We start from the raw sequence: 27286 nt of genomic DNA, 5'->3' as shown, positions 1-27286 counted from the left end.
TTTAGGCTTTTCCCCTGATTCTTCACTTTTTATTTTTCCTACCTCATCAAATGTGGTTTTAAAACAAGACTGAATTTCAAAGTGGACTGCAATATGCTTAATTTAATGGAATGCTTTGGCATTTTGAATATAGAAAAGCCAATTGCCATGATTTCCCTATAAAAATAATAATTAAAAAGTTGGTAAAATTAGGGGGTAATTTTGAAGTTCAGTTCAACTTGTCTGTTCATATGATATGGTTCAATTTAAATTCTAAAGGGCTGCTCAACAACAGACATTTAAAATGAAAGAGCGGACATTGTGATTTGTAATGTAAACTCAAACATCAAACATTCAATGCCTATAGGGATGTTCACAAGGCCAAATATCACGCTCTAGGGGCCTGTCTTTTCCACAGAATAATTCCATCTGATGCTGCCGCACAGCACAGATGAAAACACACTGCTTATAACATCCACTTTAGGACCCCTAAAATACGTCTTAAAACATGCAAAAAAAGCTTTCTATCCAAAAAAAAAGCTTTATATCCATTTCGAGAATCTAATGGGTCTATATGTCAACATATTTGTAATAGAAATTAAAAGTCCATTAACAAAATTATTGGGGTGGGGGTGGGAAGCACACGTAAAGTACCATAGAAGGTACAAGGCACTAAATTGAATTATTTTCAATAGATGTGACACAAACAAATATCAAAAGATATATAACAAAATAATATTCACACATATTTTTCAGTGTTAAAAGAGTGTAATTCATGACCAACAATTTATGCACTTTTTAAAGTTTGTAACTAGATGGTTATGAGTTACCATCTAGTTACAAACTTAAAAATGTGTCCAATCCAATCTTTGAAGTGGTACACGGGTAGTTAAGTGGAAGCTTTTTCGTATTTGCCACTAAGAATATGTAGTATATTGACTGCATGTTGTCAGAGTGATATCCACTGAAGTTTTTCTAATTAATAGAGCAAAATTCCCTGCTGTATCTGCTGGAGAGAAACAAAGAAAGAGGGAGACACACACACACACAGAAAATTAATGACAATAAAACTCCCAATATTTTCTTCACCCAGTGATGGGCTCTGGTCTGTAGATGACTCTGACGGTGAAGGCCTGAGATCTGTCACAATATATACTTTTTCAAACTCATTACATTATTTTACTGTGTGTATATTAGTTGCCCAGTCGCATCCAACTCATTGCAATTCCATGGACTAGGGCCCACCAGGCTCCCCTATCCATGGAATTCTCCAAGAAAGAATACTGGACTGGGTTGCGATTTCTTTTCCAGTATTATTTTATTAGTTCTTACAAAAAGAGAACTAACTTTTTTGTGAAGTCTGTGCTAAAAGCAATGAACTGCTTCATGTAAAGTAACACTGACTGACTTCGTAAATAGGTTGTGACTTTAAGGTCTTATAATATAAAAATGTGGCAAAGATTTTTCTGAAGGAGGGGTGTTCAAGTGGGAGGGGACATGGGTAAACCTAAGGCCGATTCATGTTGATGTCTGGTAGAAACGAATGCAATACTGTAAAGCAATTTTCCTTAAATTAAAAATAAATAATTTTTTTTAGAAAAGGTCCCAATTCTATAAAAAAGGATAAAGTCTAGTTCTAACAGAAACAAAACTTCACAAAAAAGCAGTATCTTACACACAAGGGGTACACTCATCATGGTGTAACAATTTTGGAGGTGTGGGCGTTATACTCTAAGAAGGAAGAACACTGACAGAGACAGATGCTAAATAAAACCAAGCATATGTGGGATCTGAAAGGAGGACTACACACATACCCACATGTACACACAGAAGAAATGAAAAGAAGAAATCAAAATAGGGGACAAAAGGAAGAACAAATAAGAGAAAGCTAAAATCTTAGAAAATTATGAAATTTGGGGCAAAGGAGACCCTCAATTATATTTTTCTTCAGTATACATTCACATTTATTATACAAATAAGAATAAGACAGTATGGTACTGGCACAAAGACAGAAATATAGATCAATGGAACAAAATAGAAAGCCCAGAGATAAATCCACGCACCTATGGACACCTTATCTTTGACAAAGGAGGCAAGAATATACAATGGAGAAAAGACAATCTCTTTAACAAGTGGTGCTGGGAAAACTGGTCAACCACTTGTAAAAGAATGAAACTAGAACACTTTCTAACACCATACACAAAAATAAACTCAAAATGGATTAAAGATCTAAATGTAAGACCAGAAACTATAAAACTCCTAGAGGAGAACATAGGCAAAACACTCTCTGACATAAATCACAGCAGGATCCTCTATGACCCACCTCCCAGAATATTGAAAATAAAAGCAAAAATAAACAAATGGGACCTAATTAAAATGAAAAGCTTTTGTACAACGAAGGAAACTATAAGCAAAGTGAAAAGACAGCCTTCAGAATGGGAGAAAATAATAACAAACGAAGCAACTGACAAAGAATTAATCTCAAAAATATACAAGCAACTCCTGAAGCTCAATTCCAGAAAAATAAATGACCCAATCAAAAAATGGGCCAAAGAACTAAATAGACAGTTCTCCAAAGAAGACATACAGATGGCTAACAAACACATGAAAAGATGCTCAACATCACTCATTATCAGAGAAATGCAAATCAAGACCACAATGAGGTACCATTTCACACCAGTCAGAATGGCTGTTATCCAAATGTCTACAAACAATAAACGCTGGAGAGGGCGTGGAGAAAAGGGAACCCTCTTACACTGTTGGTGGGAATGCAAACTAGTACAGCCACTATGGAGAACAGTGTGGAGATTCCTTAAAAAACTGGAAATAGAACTGCCATATGACCTAGCAATCCCACTGCTGGGCATACACACTGAGGAAACCAGAATTGAAACAGACATGTGTACCCCAATGTTCATCGCAGCACTGTTTATAATAGCCAGGACATGGAAACAACCTAGATGTCCATCAGCAGATGAATGGGTAAGAAAGCTGTTGTACATATACACAATGGAATATTACTCAGCCATTAAAAAGAACACATTTGAATTGGTTCTAATGAGGTGGATGAAACTGCAGCCTATTATACAGAGTGAAGTAAGCCAGAAAGAAAAACACCTATACAGTATACTAACGCATATATATGGAATTTAGAAAGATGGTAACGATAACCCTGTATGCGAGACAGCAAAAGAGACACAGATATATAAAACAGTCTTTTGGACTCTGTGGGAGAGGGCAAGGGTGGGATGATTTGAGAGAACAGCACTGAAACATGTATAATATCATATATGAAACAGATCGCCAGTCCAGGTTCAATGCATTAGACAGGGTGCTCAGGGCTGGTGAACAGGGATGACCCAGAGGGATGGGATAGGGAGGGAGGTGGGAGGGGGGTTCAGGATGGGGAACACATGTAAACCCATAACTAATTCATATCAATGTATGGCAAAAACCACTACAATATTGTAAAGTAATTAGCCTCCAACTAAAATAAATAAATTAAAAAAAAAGAAACCCACAAATCCAATGTTAAATTGCTTTTCCTAGTCTCATGTTGGTCACACTTTGCAGTTTCATCCATATAGAGAAATCTTCTTTCTTTTTGAAAAGTAATTCTTCAGGTACAAACTTGGCTAAACACATTTGATTTAGGAAAATATATATAAATAAACTTCAAAGCAATTTGCTATCCCAGGATTTTCTGAATGTTGGGCTTGTTGTTTTCATTGTGGATTACATATCCTAAATTTTCAGAATTTTGCAGGTCTGAGTCAGAACTTTTCAGAAGTCATAAATATCCTGGGAGAGCATCATTGGAGCTAGGTAATGTTTCTGGTACACCTAAATTAGCAAAGTTTCTAACCAGTCAAGTTGTGATAATGACAATCACTGGTACAATTCCAAGTTGGTTATCATTTATAAAGTACTTTCAGGTGCATTACCTCATTTGTTTCCTTCAACACCCTGTGATGGAAGTAGTGCAGTTAGCATTGCCAACAGATATCCATTACATTAACACAATTACTATAGCAACCTAAAAGCAAGTAAACAGAATGTCTTTTATAATATGAACTATAACATAGATGATCTGTTTCATGCAAAGAAATCCTTATTTAAAATTAAAACCTGCATTCCCCCAAATGTGGCCAAATCGATACAATGACATTCCGAAATACTCCTAAATACTTGTAGGTGATTGCTTCAAAACTGATCAGGGACTAAACTGTGTTAAGTTACGTCTTACACATAGCAATCAGTGGCAGAACCAACATTGACTCACAGTGTAGTTCCTCTTTTTCATCATGAACTAATTTGAAAGTCAGCTAAGAACTCTGAACTAGGCTTCAAAAATGAAGCAACACATATTTTCACCATTGGGGTACAATTTCTAGGATTTATAGCCCTCTGAAGGAACTTGTGAATCCTGAGTTTGGAAACTCTGCCCTTGAGAGAATATTATATGTTAGAGTCCTTGAAAGACTGAAGGGAAAAGGGAAGGTGTTGAATTAATTAACTTTTCTTTGACTATAGGCCTCCTGAGACGAACCATGCGGGGGCAGGATTGGGGTGTTGGAGTGACAATATTCAACTGTAAACTGCTCGCGTTTTGAACCCAACATAAGAAATAGTAACTTTCTCTGCAATCCAGCTCTACCCTAGAAAGGAGTGCTGGTCTCTATTACGATGGAACATTATTAAAGAAACATTTAAGCATTTGCAGCTTTGAACTCTGGAAAATTACACATAGATCAATTCAACTCACTTTTGACTTTGCCTATAGCAGTGGGGGAAATTATAATCTGGGGCCACAGATTCATAGATAACGCCAATATATTAGCAATATTGAAAAGAAGTGAAAAGTGGAAGTGTATCCAACTCTTTGTGACATACTCAGTTGTGTCCAACTCTTTGCAACTCCATGGACTCTAGCCTACCAGGCTCCTTTGTCCATGGAATTCTCTAGGCAAGAATACTGAAGTGGTTAACCATGCCCTTCTCCAGGGGATCAGATTATGGAGACTATAAAGCATATAAAGTTTTTGTTAGGTGTGTATTTTAGTTTGTATCCTGGATCTTATAATATCTAGTTTCGTTATCTGGGACAATAAGCTGTAAATCACAGAAAGAATTGAAAATAATGATCTCAAAGATTCAATAAAGACAGGAAGAATGGAGAGGACAAATATATGTGATAAACACAGAGGTTAACTGAGTCGGACATGAAGAAAGACGACAGTAAATGAAATCCATTCAATTTTTAGGGGAAAGTTGGCTATAAAATATCAATTAGTGTGTTTATGTCATTCATGGGTAACACAATCACCTATATGTACCAAGCTCATTATTAGGAAGTAGAGAGACACAGATAATCAAACCAAGAACTCTTCATCTCAACATTCACATACTTGTGGAAGATAGAAGGTAAATAAATAATGATGGTAGTGTGCTCAGAACTAACAAGAGATGAATTAGTGTTAGCAGTGTAGACTAAGCCAAATTCTAACAAAGGTGTTTAGAGAAGGTGGTAAGTCTTAAAAGGTGAATATATATTCATTAGGTACCTAAGATGGAATATTTTAGGCAGGGGAAACATCATATGAAGAGGCAGAGTAGTATTAAAATAGGAGAGTGCTGAGAGAATTGCAGGCAATTTCTTTAATAAGACAATATGATAACATGTACCTTAGAGAGTGGTAAGAAGTAACGTTAAGGAGATAAAAGGGTGGAGTCAGATTATATATGGTCTTATGTTCAATACCAAGTAGTTTTGCAAAGGAAAAGAGGCTCATTCTAATTCTAGTTCCTCCTTCTTACAAGAATATGATCAAGTGATTAGGTCTTGATTTTTTATTATTAAGCTAAGAAATAATACCAGCTTCAGAGTTTCTGAGGATTAAATGAGATGTATATTTATTAAGGTCTTTCTTTACTTTTCCCAAGACAGCAATGGGGCAATGTTGAAGTAGTATAAATGTCCTTTCAACAAATATTTTAAATATTTAATGTGCACTATACTCACTCTTATGGAGTTTAATATCAGGGCAGAAATTTGACAAATAAATAGTCAAAATATAGTTGTGTTACTGTAAAAATGGAGGGAAGCATGTAACAGTTCTTAAAAAAGATTTTAAAGTTACTGTAATGAATGTAAATAACTCTTTCTAGCAACTTGGACTTGGAGAAATGAGGAAAAGAATTACACAGAATTATAGATAGAGGGACTAGGAATCAAGAAAAGATTTTTGTTGTGTTTCAAACAGGAAGACATGTAAATAAGCTGAAAAAGCCATTCCCAAAAGACATAGGAGGTAACATAGACATTAATATAGAAAAGTAAAAATATGAAGCCTGTTATAATATTATATCTAAAGGTATTATATTTTAAATGAGATATATAAAGTTCATGTCAAGGTAAAAATTATTTTGACCTGTACTGTTAATGAGTCTAAAGTCTGAATGAAAATTAAATTCTGGATCTGACCCATAAATTTATGCTGATACATATTTATAGATCACTCATAGCTACCTGAACCTTGAGAACACAGGTAGATGGGTATACACAGGTAGATGGTTTTATTAGCTGAATTAAGATATCTAGTTGTCTTAGATTTGTTCAAATTTAATTATCAGTGATATGTTCTTTAAAACAAAGATGAAGTGATGACATTATTTCTAAAAAAATAAATAAAGACAAAGAGAGTTAAGAATACCAGAATGTATGATATAAGTGAACTGGAAAAAAGGCACTTGGACCTGTGGGATGTGTATTGGGTTCTTATTCTGGCTTTAACACTAACTTGCTGTATGATTTCAAGTACATCTCTACCTCAGATCTCTCTCTCGGAGAGGGCTAAAATATGTCTTCATTTCATTCTAATTCTGAAATTGTAACATGCCAAACTAATTTGCTCCCAGACATTTTTCTAAAACAGGTTTTTCTTAAGATTATCTTCCAAGGCATTTTCTTCTATAACATTTAAATTCAAACAGTTTAAGCTGAGCTATTTTCAATTGAAACTTTAAGGAAATTTGATCATCATTGAGGAATCAGAAATCACTTTAGCTGAAAATTACTGAATACTACTTTTTATTCAATTGTTCTAAGGACACAAATGTTAAAGTGTAACATTATTACTGGCAAAATTCCTAATTAGAAAAAAACAGTAAAAGTAATGATTTAGGGAATTAATTTTAATTTAAGGTTGACTTCAGTTTGAATGATGACCCTGATAGTCACCCTGTGACATATTTAATCACTAGTTTCCTCATCTGAAAATGGAAATAAGAAGAGTCAGAATATTTCAATTATATGTATGGCATTTCCAGAAATGGAAATAGATTCTCATAGTAGCCCTGGTTATGAGGTTTATGTAAAGATTGAATAAAGTATTTCATATAAGTGAAAAATCACTCAGTCGTGTCTGATTTCTTTGTGACCCCATGGACTCTAGCCCACCAGGCTCTTCAGACCATGGATTTCTCCAGGCAAGAATACTGGAGTGGGTGGCCATTCCCATCTCCAGGGGATCTTCCCAACCCAGGGACTGAACCTGGGTCTCTTGCAGAGCAGGCAGATTCTTTACCATGCAAATCACCAGGAAACCCATTTCATATAAAGATATGCACTTAATACAATCATTTTCCCCCAAATACATATCATATACTCAATGCCTAGATATAAGAATGATGTATCACATAATATGATATTAACAATCCACTGTCACTCTTAACCCCTTAGTCTGATGGTTAAAAAACCAACTGATAAAGCATAGCTGCTACCAAATACAAAATACCAATATATTATATTACATAATATATATTACATAGATCAGACATTTTGAACTGAAAATTTATGGTGAATTTTGGCAGGTCCACATCAATTGAAGTCTCACTGTGTAAATGAGACTCTAGCACCAGAACTTTTCAATTAAAGACAAGCAAAAATTCTGATGAAAGAAAAAGATATAAACACAAATATATCAGTATATGTACATCTGTTTATATCATTTAAAATATTTTAACTAACTGCTTGAAAAGATAAGCTATCTAGGATAAAAGAGCCATTTTTTATTCAACTCATAAGCAAATAGAAGTTTCTTTCTAACCATTTTACCTCGGTAGCCTCCTTTTGCATGATACACCATTCTCTTGTAACTTCTGAATTTCTGCTAGTTGGCTGTTGGCAGGGATAAGGTTGGAAATAAAACAGACTTTCTATTGAAATCTGCATTCTCCCCTCAATGAGAGGAAGCAAAGGCATGAATATGGCCTCCTCATAATGATTTAGCTGGGGCTTAATGAAATTTTCATCACAACCTGCTGTTCATTTTAATGGCCTTTGAAAAACAATGGGAAAAAAACAGCTTGAGGGAAGAAAAGATTTTTCCGTGGCAGATATTTGTAAAGTAGTTCCATTCACCTGCTCTCCACTCTCCTCATCCCCATATTACTGCACTAATCACAGAACTGTAACAATGTTTTGTAGTTTGTCATTAAATGTTTTCCTGTATGTTATTCCTTTTCTTGCATCCCAGAACTACAGATCACTTGTAGTTACTACCACACGGTGTAGACACTGTATGCAGTGTCACTGTCCAGATCCTTGGATGATGTCAGCTTCTGGTGTCCATTCTCTTATTTAAATATACCCTTTAATTAATGGAGTTTTTAACCAGTTTGAATAATGACCCCAACAGTCACCCTATGACACGCTCAATCATCAGTTCCCTATTTAAAAATAGAAACTGTAAGAATCAGAGTATTTAGAATATAACTTTCTACTTGCTGTAAAGTCTATTATACATCTCCGTAGATATGTTTCTCCATTTTTCTTTCTTTGCAGTTAAAAAAAGATGAAAGACATTTCCTTTAACATTATATTCCTTTTCTATGGTACAAATTTCTGCCCTGTCATTTTTTCTTGGTGATTAAGATGACCACTTTACATAATACATACATAAATTTCTCCTTGATGTATCTCCTAACAGTTAGAGTTTAACCATTTATGCAAGAGCAAATTTAGTTATCAATAAAAGTGAATCTAATTTCTCCAAAGATACAGATTCCCAACAGGCACATGAAAAGAAGCTCAAAATCACTAATTATTAGATAAATGCAAATCAAAACCACAATGAGGTACCACTTCACACCCATCAGAATGGCCATCAGTACAAAGTCTACCAATAACTAATTCTAGAGAGGGTGTGGAGAAAAAAGAATCCTCCTGTACTACTGGTGGGTATGTAAGTTGCTTTAGCCACTACAGAAAACAGTCTGGAAGTTCCTCAAAAAACTAAAAACAGAGTTGTCATATGATTCAGCAATCCCATTCCTAAGCAAATATCAGGAGAAAACTCTAATTAAAAAATAATACATGCACCCCAATATTTACAGCATCACTATTTAAGATAGCTGAGAGATGGAGGCAACCTAAATGTACACTAATAGACATTTAAAGAATGGATAAAGAAGATGGGGTGTGTGTGTGTATATATATATACACACACACACATAATGTAATATTACTCAGCTATAAGCAAGAATGAAATAATGCCATTTGCAGCAACATGTATGGACCTAGAGATTATCACACTAAGTGAAGTCAGTCAGAAAGAGAACAACAAACACTATATAATGTCACTTATATGTGAAATATAAAATATGACACAAACTTATTTACAAAAGAGAAACAGACTCACAGATATAGAAGACAAATTTATCAACGAAGAAAGGACGGGGAGAGGTAATTAGATGTTTGGGATTAGCAGATACAAACTACTATATATAAAACAGATAACAACAAAGTCTTACTGTGAGACCTATCCTATGATAGGTCATAATGGAAAAGGAATATGGAAAGAATATATACGTATAAATATGTACAACTGAATCAATTTGCTGTACACCAGAAACTACCGCATTGTCAATCAATTATATGCCCATTGTAAGTAAGTAAATAAATACAAGTAAGTCTATTTACATTTCCGCATACTCTAAGCATGTCTAGGGAGCGTGTGTACATAATCATAGAGCCATCTTAGTGGTTTTGTATTTATACAAACACTATCTTTCTGGAATCAGGCTTTAAGATGCTTGGCATGTTCAAGTTATACTCCATTCTTCCATAAAGACTATCTCTGTATTTTCTCATGTCTTCATATTACTCAATAACAGGTCAGTCTTGAGCTAAGCTTTTAATATATTTTAGGGAGAAAAGTTAAAAAAAAAGAAAAGCTGTAGAAAATACAGTAATGAAAACACTCTCATGTCCACATGCAATAACGATATTTCCTTGTGTTACCTCTTTCTGCCTTGGATGCTCTATCTCTGTTCCTTTGACTGTGTTATCTATAATTTTCTCCTCATTCCCAATACCTCTGAATGTATCCTGCTAAGCAAACTGGGAAGCATGGTCACTTGCCCTATTTCCTGTTAGGAATTATTCATTTGGCTTCAGTCTGCCATATACTTTGAAACTGAGAGTCTGCACACCCACTTGGAAGGAAGCTCACATGAAACACTGAGGCCAAGGCCCTAGAAGAAATGACGCTTGAGTAGCAAAGAGCACACTTCATATCCAGCTCCTGCTTTCTAACAACATTCTCCAGTAAAAGGAACCAGGGCTTCTTAGAGAAAAAAACCAGGGCTTCTTAGGGCTTTCAAGATAAATAGGAAATATGCAAGATGAATCTGCACAATCTTACAGTGCCAAAAAGTAAAAAATGCTCAAAAAAAAAAAAAAGGCAAAATCACAGTGGTATGTCAAAGCGACATGAAAGAACCACCCCCCACCCCCGCAATGAACAAAACTGGAATAACCTAACGAAATTTTGCATTATAACTCAAAGCATAAAATAAACATCCATGAGTCGATACGGATATAAGATACTGAATAAAGTAATAAATGGCAGAGAAGAGATAAATTGCCCATAAAGAATAATTCCAAATAAATTTCTAGATGATCCACTGTAAAGGATGGGGATCAAGGCTCTCCACTTTGTAAATACGGATTGTACACAGCATCTTCCTTCTAAACAGTATGGTGCAGAAAGGGAGCGGGGAGATTTAACAGAGGAGAAACCTGACAAACCCTTCATCAGCCAGGTGATCAAGGTCAACATCAACATTTATAAGTCACATAGTAGGGATGTACTCTTGTGATGTGACGCAAACAGTGCTTGGTTTCTGTGGTCTTTCAACCCAAACCCACAATCCCAGTTTCACTGAGAGAAAATCACCAGAGAAATTCTAACAGAGGGGCATTCTACAATCTATCTGAAGAGCATTCCTCAAAATTTTCAAGGTCATCACAAACAAGAACAGGCTGAGAAACTGCTGCAGCTAAAAGGACCCCAAGGAGACTTAACAACTAAACAGCTAAATGTTTATTTGGTAACATCCTGGAACAGAAAAGCACACAGTGACAATGAAAGAAATTTGAATGAACTCTGGACTTCAATTAATCACACTATATCTTAACATAGAAGATGAGAAATAATTTTGAATGCAGAAAGTTAATCATGCAAAATGAACACCATATATAAAAATAAAGACAAAAACATCATAAAGATGTTATATCAGAAAGCAATTATTTGGGGTCATTTTTATTTTCTTCCTTTTAATTTTATTGTTTTGTAAAACAATTGTATAGCAAGAAAATATTATTTTCAATATCAGAAAAAACTTCAGCACATTAAAAGAAGAAAGGTTGTCTAGGTCTTCCTCAAAGCCCCATTTTTATCTCCATGCAGATTAGAGCCAAAAAGTCTTTGGCTGACTAGATTATCTCTAAAATTCCTTCCAACTGTAAGATCATGTGAATCACATAAATTTTAACTAAAATCCATGTACCAGCTATGCATCTGGTAGAAACCCAGAAATATTTAATTACCACATGACTCCCAATACTGGTTAACATACATTTTGTGCCAGATATAATTTACCAGTGTCCTAACAACAGACTAGAAATGAGCCCAACTCAGTGTTAAATAGTATAAATGCAGTATATTTTTGGTGTGAAGTATGGCTTTTTATATCACTGTTTTATGTTTGTTTGTTTTAATTTTCCATCTGACTCTGACATAGGAGGCATGTTCTTGTGTGCAACATGGCATCCATGCTTAGGATGGACACAGATTTAAACAGAAGTTAGTGAATATCTGCAGCATAAAAGATGGCTGTCAGTTAAGCATCAGTTGCTTTATCAGTTTGTTTGCTTTAATTTTAAGGTTACTCCATGAGCATATCACCTGCAGGATACTATCTGTAACTATTCAAGAGATTTAGTGCATTAAATCTTAAAAGAAAGGCATCTTGGAAGTTAAAAAATGGAAACGTCAACACAGTTAAGAGAGTTAGAGAATCATTACTTTTCAAATACACACTATATTCAAGCACATCAATTTTGGATTATACAAAAAAATAGACCTGTCTATATAGCCTAAGAGGTGTTAATGTATAAAGGATATAAAATGTAACAAAGTTGTAAAATGCCCTTGGGCAGGGGTGGTGGAGTGGGGGTGGGGCAGTGGGCAGGGCAGGCTTGGGCAGGGGCCAGATTAGAAATGAACCAACTAGACTGCAGATATCTGGCAAGTAGGCGGTGACTATCCTGGGCTCCGCTGCCACATTCTATTCCTGAATCTTTAAGTTGTACTCAACCATAACTTACTCAAGTGTGGAAAAAAAGAAGACATCACACAAGAATTAATGATTTATAAAATTGGGGTAAACGCACTTACATTTCTAAAAAAAGAATATTCATCTTCATAGCATTACATTTCTCGCTCTTTCAACCTAACACTGAGAGTGTGTCAGAGAAGGGAACTGGGAATTAAAATCAAACCATTAAGATTAGGAGATTGGCAACAAATCTGTTTTGGCTGCAGTCCTTTACCTTCTGGCTCATTTTTGATGAGCTCTTCCATTTTCCTCTGTTTCAAGGTGTCAACAACATCAGCTAAGCTGCCTTTGCGCCTTTCAGGAGTTCCCAGGGTTGTACTAGACAAGGACTCGCCACTCTGTCGCCCACCTTCTTCTGCCTTCTGAGGTGAGGTAGATGAGTTGTGTGGGGCAAATGAAGACATAACTTTATTGCCATCAACTTCCTGAAAGAGAAAGCAAAGAAAAAAAAATATATATATATATATATACACATGTATACATTTGCTTAAAATTCAATAAGTTTTTGAATTTTAATTGGTTACACGGCTTATTCAGGACTTCTCTGATAGCTCAGTTGGTAAAAATATTCTCCTGAAATGCAGGAGACCCCAGTTCAATTCCTGGGTTGGGAAGATCCTCTGGAGAAGGGATAGGCTACCCACTCCAGTATTCTTGGGTTTCCTTGTGACTCAGCTGTTAAAGAATCCACCTGCAATGCGGGAGACCTGGGTTCAATCCCTGGGTTGTAAAGATCCCCTGGAAGAGAGAAAGGCTACCCACTCCAGTATTCTGGCCTGGAGAATTCCATGGACCACACAGTTGCAAAGAGTTAGACATGACTGAGCAACTTTCACCATGGCTTATTCAGTTGCAACATTAAAAAGTGAAACACCACTGTGCAGGAGCAAAAGGGATAAAGAAATTTCAGAAAAGAATACATCAACATTACAGGCTCACACTAGAGTGAGACAAAGATCGATTCATAGGAGAGGGAAAAATAAGAAGATTCTTTCCCCAAGAATGAGTTACAATAGCAATGAAGCCTTCTGCAAAGCCTATATTCATTTCATATATATATATATACATATAGCTTTCGTTTGAAAGTCTTAGCTTTTCCTATGAACATCCAATGAGGTGGTCACCTGTAATAAACCTTCTCATGATATTATAATGTTTAAACAAATAAATTCCATATATCAGCTTTCTTTTTAATGGTACTCCTAAATAAAGCAGGGTCCTCATTTGGTTCTCCACCTCCCTCTCATGCTTTTAAGAAGGCATCAGACACACAGGAGATTCTGACATCAGAGAGGAATACTGCAATTTCATTTCTGCTTCTGCAGAAGATCTTTCCAATTCCATGCCTTACCTAAACTACTGGTTCTGATGATACTCTTTGCTATTCTGCACATTAAGCCTCATCTGCCCTACAAAATAAAGTTTCTTACAGACTTTGCCTCTTCATGATTGTGTTATATGTGTGAAAAGAATCTATTCAAGAATTCTAAAAGGTAAACATAATTTGGTGTTCCTTTAGACATTCTTTCCCCCATAACATCTAGTAGAACTTTGGCAATCTATGTAACTCGGGGCAGGGAGGGGCGCATATTTCGTACGTTGTTGTTGTCTAGTCACTAAGTCGTGTCTGAGTCTTTTGTGTCTCTGCGGACTCTAGTCAGCCAGGCTCTTCTGTCCATGTGATTTCCCAGGCAAAAACACTGGAGAGGCAGGCCATTTCCCTCTCCAGGGGATCTTTTGAACCCAGGGATCAAATCTGCATCTCCTGCGTTGTGAGGCAGATTCTTTACCACTGAGCCCCCATGGAAGCCCTTATATTTCATATAAGCAGCATTATATTAATTTTTTTAAACATTTTCAAGAGAAATAATATTGAAATGACAAAGAAAAAGTTATTTTCTTAAAGGTTTTCTTTGTATAATCTCTTACTTTCATAATCTTTTGTGCTGTCACTCAAGTCAAGTCCAACTCTTTGTGACCCCATGGACTGTAGACTGCCAGGTTCCTCTGTCCATGGGGACTCTCCAGGCAAGAACCCACTGAAGTGGGTTGCCATGCCCTCCTCCAGGGGATATTTCCAACCCAGGAATTGAACCCAGGTCTCCCACATTGTAGGTGGATTCTGTAACATCCAGCCACCAGGAAAGCCCAAGAACACTGGAATGGGTAGCCCATCCCTTCTGCAGGAGATCATCCTGACATAGGAAGTGAACCATCATCTCCAGTACTACAGGCAGATTCTTTACCAGCTGAGCTACCAGGGAAGCCCATAATCTTTTGCCTTCCCTTAAAAGAGAGCTTTTCTTAAAAATAAGTCACATCCTAACATCTTTGAGTATATTGATCTCTCTCTAGATTTATTTTCTAATTCTACACCATTAAAATTTTCCATTAAAATATATGAGATTGTGACTATATTTAATTTTCAAGAAAATAGCTTATACCCATGTTTACATGCTCATCCTTCATTTTAAAACATGTTAGTAAGGATCTGTGGAAATCAGAAAAATGACAAATTACACGGATTTCATGTTTAATCTTTAAAAATGAATGATAATATTTTTGACTAGATTAAAACATACTAAAAGTACTCAATAATACTCTCAGTTAAGTTCAGTTCAGTTACTCAGTTGTGTCCAACTTTGTGACCCCATGAATCGCAGCATGCAAGGCCTCCCTCTCCATCACTAACTCCCGGAGTTCACTCAGACTCACGTCCATCGAGTCGGTGAGCCATCCAGCCGTCTCATCCTCTGTCGTCCCCTTCTCGTTCGTCCTGCCTCCAATCCCTCCCAGCACCAGGGCCTTTTCCAATGAGTCAACTCTTCGCATGAGGTGGCCAAAGTGTTGGAGTTTCAGTTTTAGCAACATTCCTTCCAATGAACACCCAGGACAGATCACCTTTAGGATGGACTGGTTGGATCTCCTTGCAGTCCAAGGGACTCTCAAGAGTCTTCTCCAACACCATAGTTCAAAACCATCAATTCTTCAGTGCTCAGCTTTCTTCACAGTCCAATTTTCACATCCATACATGACCACTGGAAAAACCATAGCCTTGACTAGACAGACTTTTGTTGGCAGAGTAATGTCTCTGCTTTTGAATATGCTATCTAGGGTGGTCATAACTGTCCTTCCAAGGAATAAGCGTCTTGTAATTTCATGGCTGTAATCTCCGTCTACAGTGATTTTGGAGCCCCCAAAAATAAAGTCTGACACTGTTTCCACTATTTCCCCATCTATTTCCCATTAAGTGATGGCCCAGATGCCATGATCTTCGTTTTCTGAATGTTGAGCTTTAAGCCAACTTTTTCACTCTCCTCTTTCACTTTCATCAAGAGGCTCTTTAGTTCCTCTTCACTTTCTGCCATAAGGGTGGTGTCATCTGCATATCTGAGGTTATTGATATTTCTCCCAGCAATCTTGATTCCAGCTTGCGCTTCTTCCAGCCCAGCGTTTCTCATGATGTACTCTGCATATAAGTTAAATGAGCAGGGTGACAATATACAGCCTTGACATACTTCCTTTTCCTATTTGAAAACAGTCGTTCCATGTCCAGTTCTAACTGTTGTTCCTGACCTGCATATAGGTTTCTCAAGGCAGGTCAGATGGTCTGGTATTCCCATCTCTTTCAGAATTTTCCACAGTTTATTGTGATCCACATAGTCAAAGGCTTTGGCATAGTCAATAAAGCAGAAATCGATGTTTTTCTGGAACTCTCTTGCTTTTTCCATGATCCAGTGGATGTTGGCAATCTGATCTCTGCCTTTTCTAAAGGTTCCTCTGCCTTTTCTAAACCAGCTTGAACATCTGGAAGTTCATGATTCATGTATTGCTGAAACCTCGCTTGGACAATTTTGAGCATTACTTTACTAGCATGTGAAATGAGTGCAATTGTGTTAGTTTGAGCATTATTTGGCATTGCCTTTCTTTGGAACTGGAATGAACACTGACCTTTTCCAGTCCTGTGGTCACTGGTGAGTTTTCCAAATTTGCTGGCATATTGAGTGCAGCACTTTCACAGCATCATCCTTCAGAATTTGAAACAGCTCAACTGGAATTCCATCACCTCCACTAGCTTTGTTCGTAGTGATGCTTTCTAAGGCCCACTTGACTTCACATTCTAGGATGTCTGGCTCTAGGTGAGTGATCACACCATCATGATTATCTGGGTCGTGAAGATCTTTTTGGTATAGTTCTTCTGTGTATTCTTGCTACCTCTTCTCAATATCTTCTGCTTCTGTTAGGTCCATACCATTTCTGTCCTTTATTGAGCCCATCTTTGCATGAAGTGTTCCCTTGGTATCTTTAATTTTCTTGAAGAGATCTCTAGTCTTTCCCATTCTGTTGTTTTCCTCTATTTCTTTGCATTGATCGTTGAGGAAGGCTTTATCTCTCCTTGCTATTCTTTGGAACGCTGCATTCAGATGCTTTTATCTTTTCTTTTCTCCTTTGCTTTTCACTTCTCTTCTTTTCACAGCTATTTGTAAGGCCTCCCCAGACAGCCATTTTGCTTTTTTGCATTTCTTTTCCATGGGGATGATCTTGATCCCTGCCTCCTGTACAATGTCACAAACCTCCATCCATAGTTCATCAGGCACTCTGTCTATCAGATCTAGGCCCTTAAATCTATTTCTCACTTCCAGTGTATAATCATAAGGGATTTGATTTAGGTCATACCTGAATGATCTAGCGGTTTTCCCCACTTTCTTCAATTTAAGTCTGAATTTGGCAATAAGGAGTTCATGATCTGAGCCACAGTCAGCTCTCGGTCTTGTTTTTGCTAACTCTATAGAGCTTCTCCATCTTTGGCTGCAAAGAATATAATCAATCTGATTTCGGTGTTGACCATCTGGTGATGTTCATGTGTAGAATCTTCTCTTGTGTTTTTGGAAGACGGTGTTTGCTATGACCAGTGCCTTCTCTTGGCAAAACTCTATTAGCCTTTGCCCTGCTTCATTCCGTATTCCAAGGCCAAATAATACTCTGTTTTTTTAATATATTAAAAATAGAGATATCAGCACAAATATAATCGTAATCTGTTTGTATAATTTTTGTCAAAGGATATTAGTGGGTATGGGCTTCTCACATGCCTCAGTGGTAAAGAACCCATCTGCCAATGCAAGAGATACAGGAGATACAGGTTCAATCCCTGAGTTGGGAAAAACCCCTGGAGAAGAAAATGGCAACCCACTCCAATATTCTTGCCTGGAGAATCCCATGGACAGAGGAGCCTGACTGGCTATAGTCCATGGGGTCACAAAGACTTGAACACGACTTAGCAACTGAGCATGCATGCATTAGTGAGTACAAGGACATTAGCTATGGTACAAACATCAGTTTGTTGGGTGACATAGAGGCAATGTGGAAGAAGCATAAGTAAAAAATGTGTGTTAAAAGAATTTTCAAAATTATGATTCTAAACCCCAAATGCTTTCCATTTCCTACAAACAGAACATGCCCCTTACAATTACTATTCCTTAATTAAATATTCTATAAAATACATTGATAGATGAATCTTAGCTTATAATATACTTGAATTTGGAAATCAATACACATAGTATAATAATTACAAGACCCTGCAGGCTAAGTGAAGGTACACTTTTGTAATTATTTACTTAAAAATGACACACAAATACAAATACTTAAACATACATATACAGATACCTTTGAAAAGGGCAACCACATATTCATTCAGTAAACTAAGGAATGGTTTTATGAATGACCCATAATAAACATCAGCTCAGTTTAACGTCCAAATTGGAATATAGCAAAACTGCTGTATTTATTTTCCAAAATCTCTCTTCTCACTTATTTCCAGGGTCAAAAGCAGAAACACTCCAATTTTAGCTTCATTTCAAACATGCATATTTTATACTCTGCTTTTATATTATATGATGATAAACTTTACAAACAAGAATTTGGCATCTGAGCTTCACATTCCATAATTGAAAACTACACACATCGTTCTGCAGAATCATCAGTACAGAGAATGGCACCCAAACTGTATGCAATGAAGCCTATTAAAATATGAGAAAAATTTTCAAACTAAAGTAAAATAAAATCATATCCCATTTTGCACGTCTCTAATTCTCTACACTTTGCAAAGAGGAAGGATTTATTTTAAAGAGTTTAACGTATTTCATAAGGATTCTAACCTCAGTTACCACAGCCATATAAAAATAAGTTAATTATTTAGCATTATTGCTATTTCATGTAGGAATATTTATCTTATTGCTATTTCACCTGTCTGATTACATTTCAGCCTCTGGCACTGTTAATCCCTTTTAACAGTTTCATGTAGTTAACAGATGTTTCAGTGCGGGGCTCCATTGTTCATTTGCATGGTGAATGGCCTGTGTATGGAGTACTGGCACAGTTTTCAGTCAAGGAAGTCCTATGGTTTCCAGTTTCTTCCCCGGGACTGGATTTACCATCCCTAAAGTAATGACTGCACATTTCCCTTCACTTTCCTGGGAAGTGAACATCCAAAGAGTCTGCTAACAAATGCATTAGTGGTCTAAGCCAGCAATATATATTTAATTAAATTTTGTGCACAAAGCTTCAGTATTTTGCAGGAGCTCTCAGAAATGTGATGTGTAACTTCTATATTCGAATGATAAAATAGTGTTCTAAACTTTTTGATTGAGGTTAAGAATCTTTGTTATTCTTGAACAAGCTTTACTTAATCTTGCTTTCTGTTACCCTTGCAACCAGGACATAAAGTACCTAATATATCCATGTGTATACTCTCATCAAAATATCTTTTCAAAAATCAATTCTTATTAATTCCTTAGATAGTCTTTTGCTATGAACACCCTTTTACGAAAAGTATATTTCAATCTTAACATTCAAATTTTATTTTATGTAGTTTGGTGATTAAGAAGAATTAACCCATTTGAAAAAAAAAAAAAAAAAAAGATAATAGGCAACTCAACCAGATACGTCGTTGTTGTTTAGTTGCTAAACTCTTTGCAACACCATAGACTGTAGCCACCAGGCTCCTCTGTTCATGGGATTTCCCAGGCAAGAAGACTGGAATGAGTTGCCATTTCCTTCTCCAGGGGATTTTCATAACACAGGCATTGAACCCCAGTCTTTTGCATTGGCAGGTGGATTCTCTACCGCTGAGCCACAAGGGAAGCCCAAACAGATGTGTATCTTCCTTTTATTAACAGAATATTTCATTCTTTTCTATGGCCTCAAGAAACACATCATCATACTTATTTTTTAGCCCTATAAACTGAAATTAAATCTGTAATGGATAGTAAAAACATGACATTTAGTAGTCAGTCTATGATATTATAATCACTAAGAATGACAGACAATATTTACACAATATTTACTTTGTGTCCAGCACAGTTTAAAACGATGTATATGCATTAACTCAGTTAATTCTCATGGCAATTCTAACTATAGTTTGTACTCTAGAGCTGGAGAAATTGAGGCACAGAGACTGAGGTCATAGGACTATTAAAATATAAAGTATAATCAGCTTGATCTTCTTGGCTTTCAGAGCCCTAACTTTCAATGACCATGCTAATACTACCTCACTCTAAAAAACACACAAGCAAAAAAAAAGAAAAAGGCCACAAGCTTTTACCTATGTCTGTATCTATCAATGATATGGTTGCACGAGATACACTTCTTAATAATTATGAAGAGAAGCTTTCACCCCAATACATTCAACTCTTAAAGAAATGATGTACACATCTTGAAATGAATTAATCCAACTATTTACAGGGTTATAAAGCTCTACACACCAAAATATAAGGTTTATGTCATACTCCAAAAAAACTAAACCTGAAGATTTAAAGTTATATAAAGCAAACACATAAATTTGAGCTCTAAATGGCTAATCAAAATAATGATGCTCAGTAGTTTATGCTTCTGTATCTATCTTTACGAAATGTGTGGCTACCTCTACCTTTCCTTCTAATTCAATGAAGTTTTGAACTTAGAATAAACAGTACAGAAGATTTGGACTAATTTTAATTAGATTCCCATTAACACAAGTTCATTAATTTTGGCATTGCATAGACATAACATAAAATGAACTACAGATCTATAGAGAAAACTCTTTGGTGCTAAACAAATTTTGACATAATCATGTTCTTCTTCTAGCAATGAACTATTCTTATAGATATCACCAGGAAACAGCAAAACAACACTTTGAAAAATATCTGAAAAACTATATTTTTTGGTTGAAATGGATGAGAGTGTCCAAAAGGCACATAATTCCAGTTATAAAATAAATACTGGGAAGTAATGTGCAGCATGGTTAATAATATTATATTCCATACAATAGCCAAGGACTTCCAGATGTATAAGCTGGATTTAGAAAAAGCAAAGGAACCAGAGATCAAATTGCCAGCATTCGTTGGATCACAGAAAAAGCAAGAGAATTCCAGAAAAATATTTACTTTTGCTTCATTGACTATATGAAAGCTTTGACTATGGATCGCAACAAACTGTGAAAAATTATTAGAGGTAGGAATATCAGACCACCTGACCTGCCTCCTGAGAAACCTGTATGCAGGTCAAGAACAAAGAGTTAGAACTTGACTTAGAACAATAGACTAGTCCAAAATTAGGAAAGGGGTATGTCAAGGCTGTATATTGACACATTACTTATTTAACATATATAGACTATATCATTCAAAATGCCAGCCTGGAAGACTCACAAGCTGGATTTAAGATTGCCTTGAGAAATATTAACAACCTCAGATACGCAGATGATAACACTTTAATTGCAGAAAGAACACTGTGTGAAATGCTGGGCTGGATGAAACACAAGCTGGAATCAAGAATGCTGGGAGAAATATCAATAACCTCAGATACACAGATGACACCATCCTGATAGCAGAAAGCAAAGATGAACTAAAGAGTCTCTTGACAAAAGTGAAAGAAGTGAGTGAAAAAAGTGGCTTAAAACTCAACATTTAGAAAATGAAGATCATGGCATCCTGTCCCATCACTTCATGGCAAATAGATGGGGAAACAATGTAAACAGTGACAGACTTTATTTTCTTGGGCTCCAAAATCACTGCAGATGGTGACTGCAGCCATGAAATTAAAAGACACTTGCTCCTTGGAAGAAAAGCTATGATCAAACTAGAAAGCATATTAAAAAGCAGAGACATCACTTTGCTGACAAAGGTCTGTATAGTCAAAGCTATGGTTTTTCCAGTAGTCATATATGGGTGTGAGAGTTGGACCATAAAGAAATCTAAACACCAATGAACTGATGCATTTGAACTGTGGTGCTGGAGAAGACTCTTGAGAGTCCCTTGGACTGCAAGGAGATCCAACCAGTCCATCCTAAAGGAAATCAGTCCTGAATATTCACTGGGAGGACTGATGGTGAAGCTCCAAAACTTTGGCCACCTGATGCTAAGTATTGACTCACTGGAAAAGACCCTGATGCAGGGAAAGAATATGGCAAAAAGAGAAGCGGGCAATAGAGGATGAGATGGTTGGATGGCATCACTGACTCAATGGTCATGAGTTTGAGCAAACTCTGGGAGATAGCGAAGGCCAGGAAAGCCTGCTGTACTGCAGCTCATGGGGTCACAAAGAGGGGGAGATGACTTAGTGACTGAACATCAATACTTGAAAATGGCTAAGAGAGTAGACCTTACTATGGTGATCATTTTCTAATAAATACACATAGCAAATCATTATGTTGTATATCTGAAACTAATGTGCTACCAGTCAATTATATCTCAGTTTTTAAAATCTATATTATTTAATTATTCCTTAAATTTAAAAATTATATTAAAAATGTTACTACAAGTATTTATTTTGAAGCTAATTTTCTCTACCTGTAATTTATTCTGTCAAATTAGAAGATGCCAAATTTCAATTAGTAATAGAAAAAAATAAATCATTATTGTGTAAAAGTATTTGTAAAATTTTTGGTTAAGATAACATTTCATTATATTTCTGCATGAAACCTCAAACTTTTCATTATATTTCTGCATGAAACCTCTGCATGCTTACTTCTTTTGGATTATAGATATCTTGATGGTACCTAGAAATATCCTCCGAAACATATACATGTGCATACAGGCAGACAAAGACTCCTGATACTGCACACATAATTTTAGTCACAGTTTTAGAGGGTTAATTTTCTACTCTCATAGTTCCGACTATGTACTTCCTCCGTGAAATCCCTTAGGTACTCTTACATACCATGGGATCCAGGTTAAGAAGTTCTGACCTAAATGTGCACCTGCCAATAAAGTACTATAAACTCATCAATATATACAATTAGATGGCTTCAAACTGACCAGTTATTTTATGTAAAAAAAGCCTCAAACTAGATTTCATTGCAGTTTTATTTAGATAAACATAACGGCATCTGTGTCAATAGCTTGAAGTTTTACTATTCTGAGATAAACCTTTAGAGAGAGATCAATATTTTAATATAAAGAGTAATAAACACATTGATGAGAATACATTTATTTAGGGCATTGACTTCTTACTCAGAAATTACCCTGTGATAATGTACACATAAATTTGAAATGGAAGGCAGAACAAATTGTTAACTTTTATAAATGAATGTCACCATTTTGAAAAGTCATACCACTTTTTCAAATAGGGACTTTGCTGAAAACGGGATGGATACATATGAGGAAGGATACACTGAGGCAAAAACCAACACTTAAAAAATCTCACTAGAGAACATCAGGAATCTTTCTTTGGTTAGCATGATTAAACTCAATATTCTGGGAATAGGATATGGTCAGTACCCAACACTTGAAAAAGAAAAGTCAGAACTGATAGATCTCTGAAGAGTATCTTTTATCCTTCTGATTACTGTCGGTATCAATGCTGTCTGATTTAAAATCCTTTCTAAATTTTTTAACGTATATTTAGATCTAGTGATTCAAATAAATGAAAAACTGACAGAGGTAGTTTTGCTTGAGTCACTTTCAGTCATCTAGAAAGATGGAACTTATAACTGTTCACCTTTCTATACTGGAAAAAGCCACTGATAACGTATTTGTAAAACTTACTAAGTTTCACGAGATCAACAATTCTCAGTGCTTAAACAAGGTAAAGTAATTGAGATTCCAGATAGTAGATGAGTGGTTCATAAATCTGTCTCGGGATGGGATCAGCAAGCTATGTATATGTGTTTTTCTAAAGATTCCTAGGGGATTGTGTGCTAAGCGTGCTGTACCAGCCTAGTCTAGATTGCCTGCAAGCTAGTCATAGGAATCCAAAGCCAAATTTTAAGGAGAGATTACATTTTACATATTTCAACCTCTTATAATCGAATGATTATAATCATTCAGTCATCACAATTAAAAAAAAAAAAAACCTGGGTGGAAATTCCACAATACTCAAATATATACTGCATATATTTTTCTCCGTGATCTATGGAAAGTTTCATATTCCATATCCCTGCTCAAGATCTAATTTTTAAAGAATACTGTAGAAACCTCAGAAGTTCATTTGACTCTGTAATGGAGACACAACCTACTCTAAGAACAGATCTAACATTCTAAACAGTGACAGCCTTCATCAAATTTAGGTAAAAGATAATTATTTTATAAAAAGGGCTCTATTATATTTTAAAATATATAATACAATCCATATTTCAAGTATTTTTAATGTATTCTGGACAATGTTGAAAGAAGTGAAAGCTATTAGATGTTTTTTCCAAGCCTAAAAATACAGAATCTTTTAAAAATTCCTTTCCTGCACAATAGATTGGCATTAAGTAAAAGTCTAAATCAGTTTGCATTTTTTTTTACCAAACATTAAGATGAAACATTACCTTTGACTCATACTTGATTACTGATCAGAAGATTAAATGAACATTTAAAAGTGAATTCTCTCTTAGGATGCATTCAAATGGTACTCAACAACAAAAGATGACAGGTGATGTGTACAAATGTAACTTTCACACTGTGGTTAGTGAGTAGTATCATTATTAGCATGACCTGGGAATACTTTGGGCTTCCCTGGTAGCTCAGACAGTACAGAATCTGCCTGCAATGCAGAAGACCTGGGTTCGATCCCCTGGATCAGGAAGATTCCCTGGAGAAGAGAATGGCTACCCACTCCAGTATTTGCTTGGAGAATTTCATGGAGAAGCCTGGCAGGCTATAGTCCATGGGGTTGCAAAGAGTTGGACACCACTGAATGATTAACGCACACATGGGAATACTTAACACATTCTTCTCAGGCCTTATCCCAGGCTTTCTGAATCTGAAACTCCAAAGGTGAAGCCTTAAAATGTATTTTAACAAGACTTCCAGGGGAGACTGGTACACCTTAAAGTTAGAGAACTACTGATATAGGAAAATTTGTAAGCAATAAAAGAGAAAAAGAGGGAGAGAATGAAAAAGGGAGATGACTAAAAGCTGCAGTGGTGATGAAAGCAATCATAAAGTTACCGAACAACGGATTTGAGAGGTGAGCTCAGAGGTACTATATCCCAGAGGGGAGATGAGCCTGAGGGGCAGGGCAGATTTATTAGCAAACCCTCTCTGGTGTCTCAGACAGGTAAAGAATCTGCTTGCAGTGCAGGAGTGTTAGTGTTAGTCGCTCAGTCGTGCCCGCCTCTTTGCAACCCCATGGACTGCAGCTCACCAGGCTCCTCTGTCCATGAGATTTTCCAGGCAATGATACTGGAGTGGGTTGCCATTTCCTTCCCCAGGGGATCTTCCCAACCCAGGGATCAAACCCAGGTCTCCTGCACTGCAGGCAGATTCTTTACCAGCCTAGCTACAAGGGAAGCCCCAAAGGGTGTGTTGCCTCCCCATCGGGGAATCGAACCCCGGTCTCCTGCATGACAGGTCGGGATACTCACCACCATATTAATGAGGACGTTAGTGCAGGAGACCCAGGTTCAATCTCTGGGTCAGGACGATCCCCTGGGTTCAATCCCTGGGGTGCAAAGAGCCAGACGTGACTGAACGACTAACAAAGAGAGGTAAAAATGACCAGTACATTTTGGAGAAAAACGATCCTGACATTTTTTTAATAGCCATGCTGAAATACTGAAACACACTGAAACTGAGGTGGATTTGCTGATTTCATACTAATTGTACAGGTTAAAGAATCAGATTTATGTCTATTTCATTGAGGAAATAGATTATTTTTAGAAATATACTAAAATTTTGGTTTGAATTTGTTAATAGTTTAATCTCATTTATAAAATAAAAATAAAACAATGAGAGTGTATTTCTTTTGATTTTTTTAAAGCAGTATCATATTCGCCATCTAATTCAATACCAGTGAGTGAAACAGAAATTTAAAGGCAAATTTTCTGATTTAATAAGAGATTGTAGAAACAGGAAAAATGGTTTCGGAAAATCTCTTCATTTGCATCTGTATGCTACATGGGCAGAAGTGTCTAATGGCTGTTTTTCCAGAATCACATTTACTAAGAATCTCAGAAATGCTGTGTTCAAGCATAAAATGTATGTTTTCATGTGCTCTCAAAACCACTTAATAACCAAAAGTGGCATTTAGAGAATTCTAATATATTAACTAATAGAACCTGTAAAAACAAAGAACATTTTGTGTTGCGACAGGCTCATTATCTTCCTACGGATGACTTGTGTGCTGTGTCTTCTTTACCTTTAAACATCTTGTAAAAACACTTTTTTAAGACATTTGATGATCTCTTCCCTGAGGGCTCAAAGGTCAACAGTAAGATGTTTCTAAACAAAAATTAGACTATGCATCAAAACATTTTCATTTCACACTAGCATTGTGGATTATATAATAATATTTTAAGAAGTAAAGAAAAACTAGTCACTAATTATACATAATAATTCACCTATCATTTTTCTAAGAAGGCTTTAGAACAATCCTACTGTAGTTGTTAATAAACTTGACTAGATACCAATTCACTATGAGTCTGACGAAAGAAATGATACTTGAGGAATTCTTCAACCTGTGATCTTTTTGGGAAATTAATTCTTTTCATTGCACAGAGGAATGAGGACAGTTTCTTACACAGAATAGATACTCGGTAAAGTTACTAATGGGCTTCCCTGGTGGCTCAGAGGTTAAAGCATCTGCCTGGAATGCAGGAGACCCAGGTTCGACTCCTGGGTCGGGAAGATCCCCTGGAGAAGGAAATGGCAACCCACTCCAGTACTCTTGCCTGGAGAATCTTATTAAGCTAAGTGTTTGCTAGCATCATTTATATTAATAACTGGAAACTGACTATATGTTCAGTGATAAGTGAAATAAACTGTGACCCCCTCACCCAGTAAACTATGATGTCAGAAAGCAGCAACGGTGAAGCCTACTGGAACCAGGAGTCAGTACACCAGGTTCAAATTGAGACTGTCATTTATTAATCTTGAAGAAATTATTTAAACTTTTCAAACCTCAGTTTCTTCATCTAGAAAATGGGATAACAAATAAGTAATTCATATGTGTTATGATATAATACCAGACCTCCAGAATTTAGTAGTAATAAAATAATTATTGAAAAATAAGAAATATTTCAATTACTCAATTTTCTCTTTGATTTGTGTAATAAAAGTATTTCAAGGGCTAATTGTGAGTCAGCAAAACAATGTTCACAGTTAAGTGTAGAGAATGTGAACCCAAATAGATCTGACTCAAATCATGGTTCCACATTCACGAGCTG

The 27286-nt window shown here is 36.2% G+C and overlaps 1 protein-coding gene and 1 non-coding gene across 5 annotated transcripts in view; one reads left to right on the top strand and one right to left on the bottom strand.

Annotated features, from left to right (window-relative positions):
* Positions 1–27286, bottom strand: part of SOX5 (SRY-box 5) — a 1143898-nt gene that overhangs the window by 326989 nt on the left and 789623 nt on the right. For all 4 annotated transcript variants that reach the window (XM_018048397.1, XM_005680750.3, XM_018048396.1 and 1 more), the window contains one exon: positions 12878–13088. In XM_018048397.1, the coding sequence (XP_017903886.1) occupies positions 12878–13088 (211 nt within the window). The remainder of the gene's footprint in view (positions 1–12877; positions 13089–27286) is intronic.
* TRNAS-GGA lies at positions 26676–26747 on the top strand. Its single transcript has one exon. It is a non-coding gene; the product is annotated as a tRNA-Ser (tRNA).

The sequence above is a fragment of the Capra hircus genome, chromosome 5, assembly GCF_001704415.2.
Source record: "Capra hircus breed San Clemente chromosome 5, ASM170441v1, whole genome shotgun sequence".
Lineage (NCBI taxonomy): Eukaryota > Metazoa > Chordata > Mammalia > Artiodactyla > Bovidae > Capra > Capra hircus.
The sequence above is the reverse complement of the archived record's forward strand: the minus strand, read 5'-3'. Positions and strand labels throughout refer to the sequence as shown.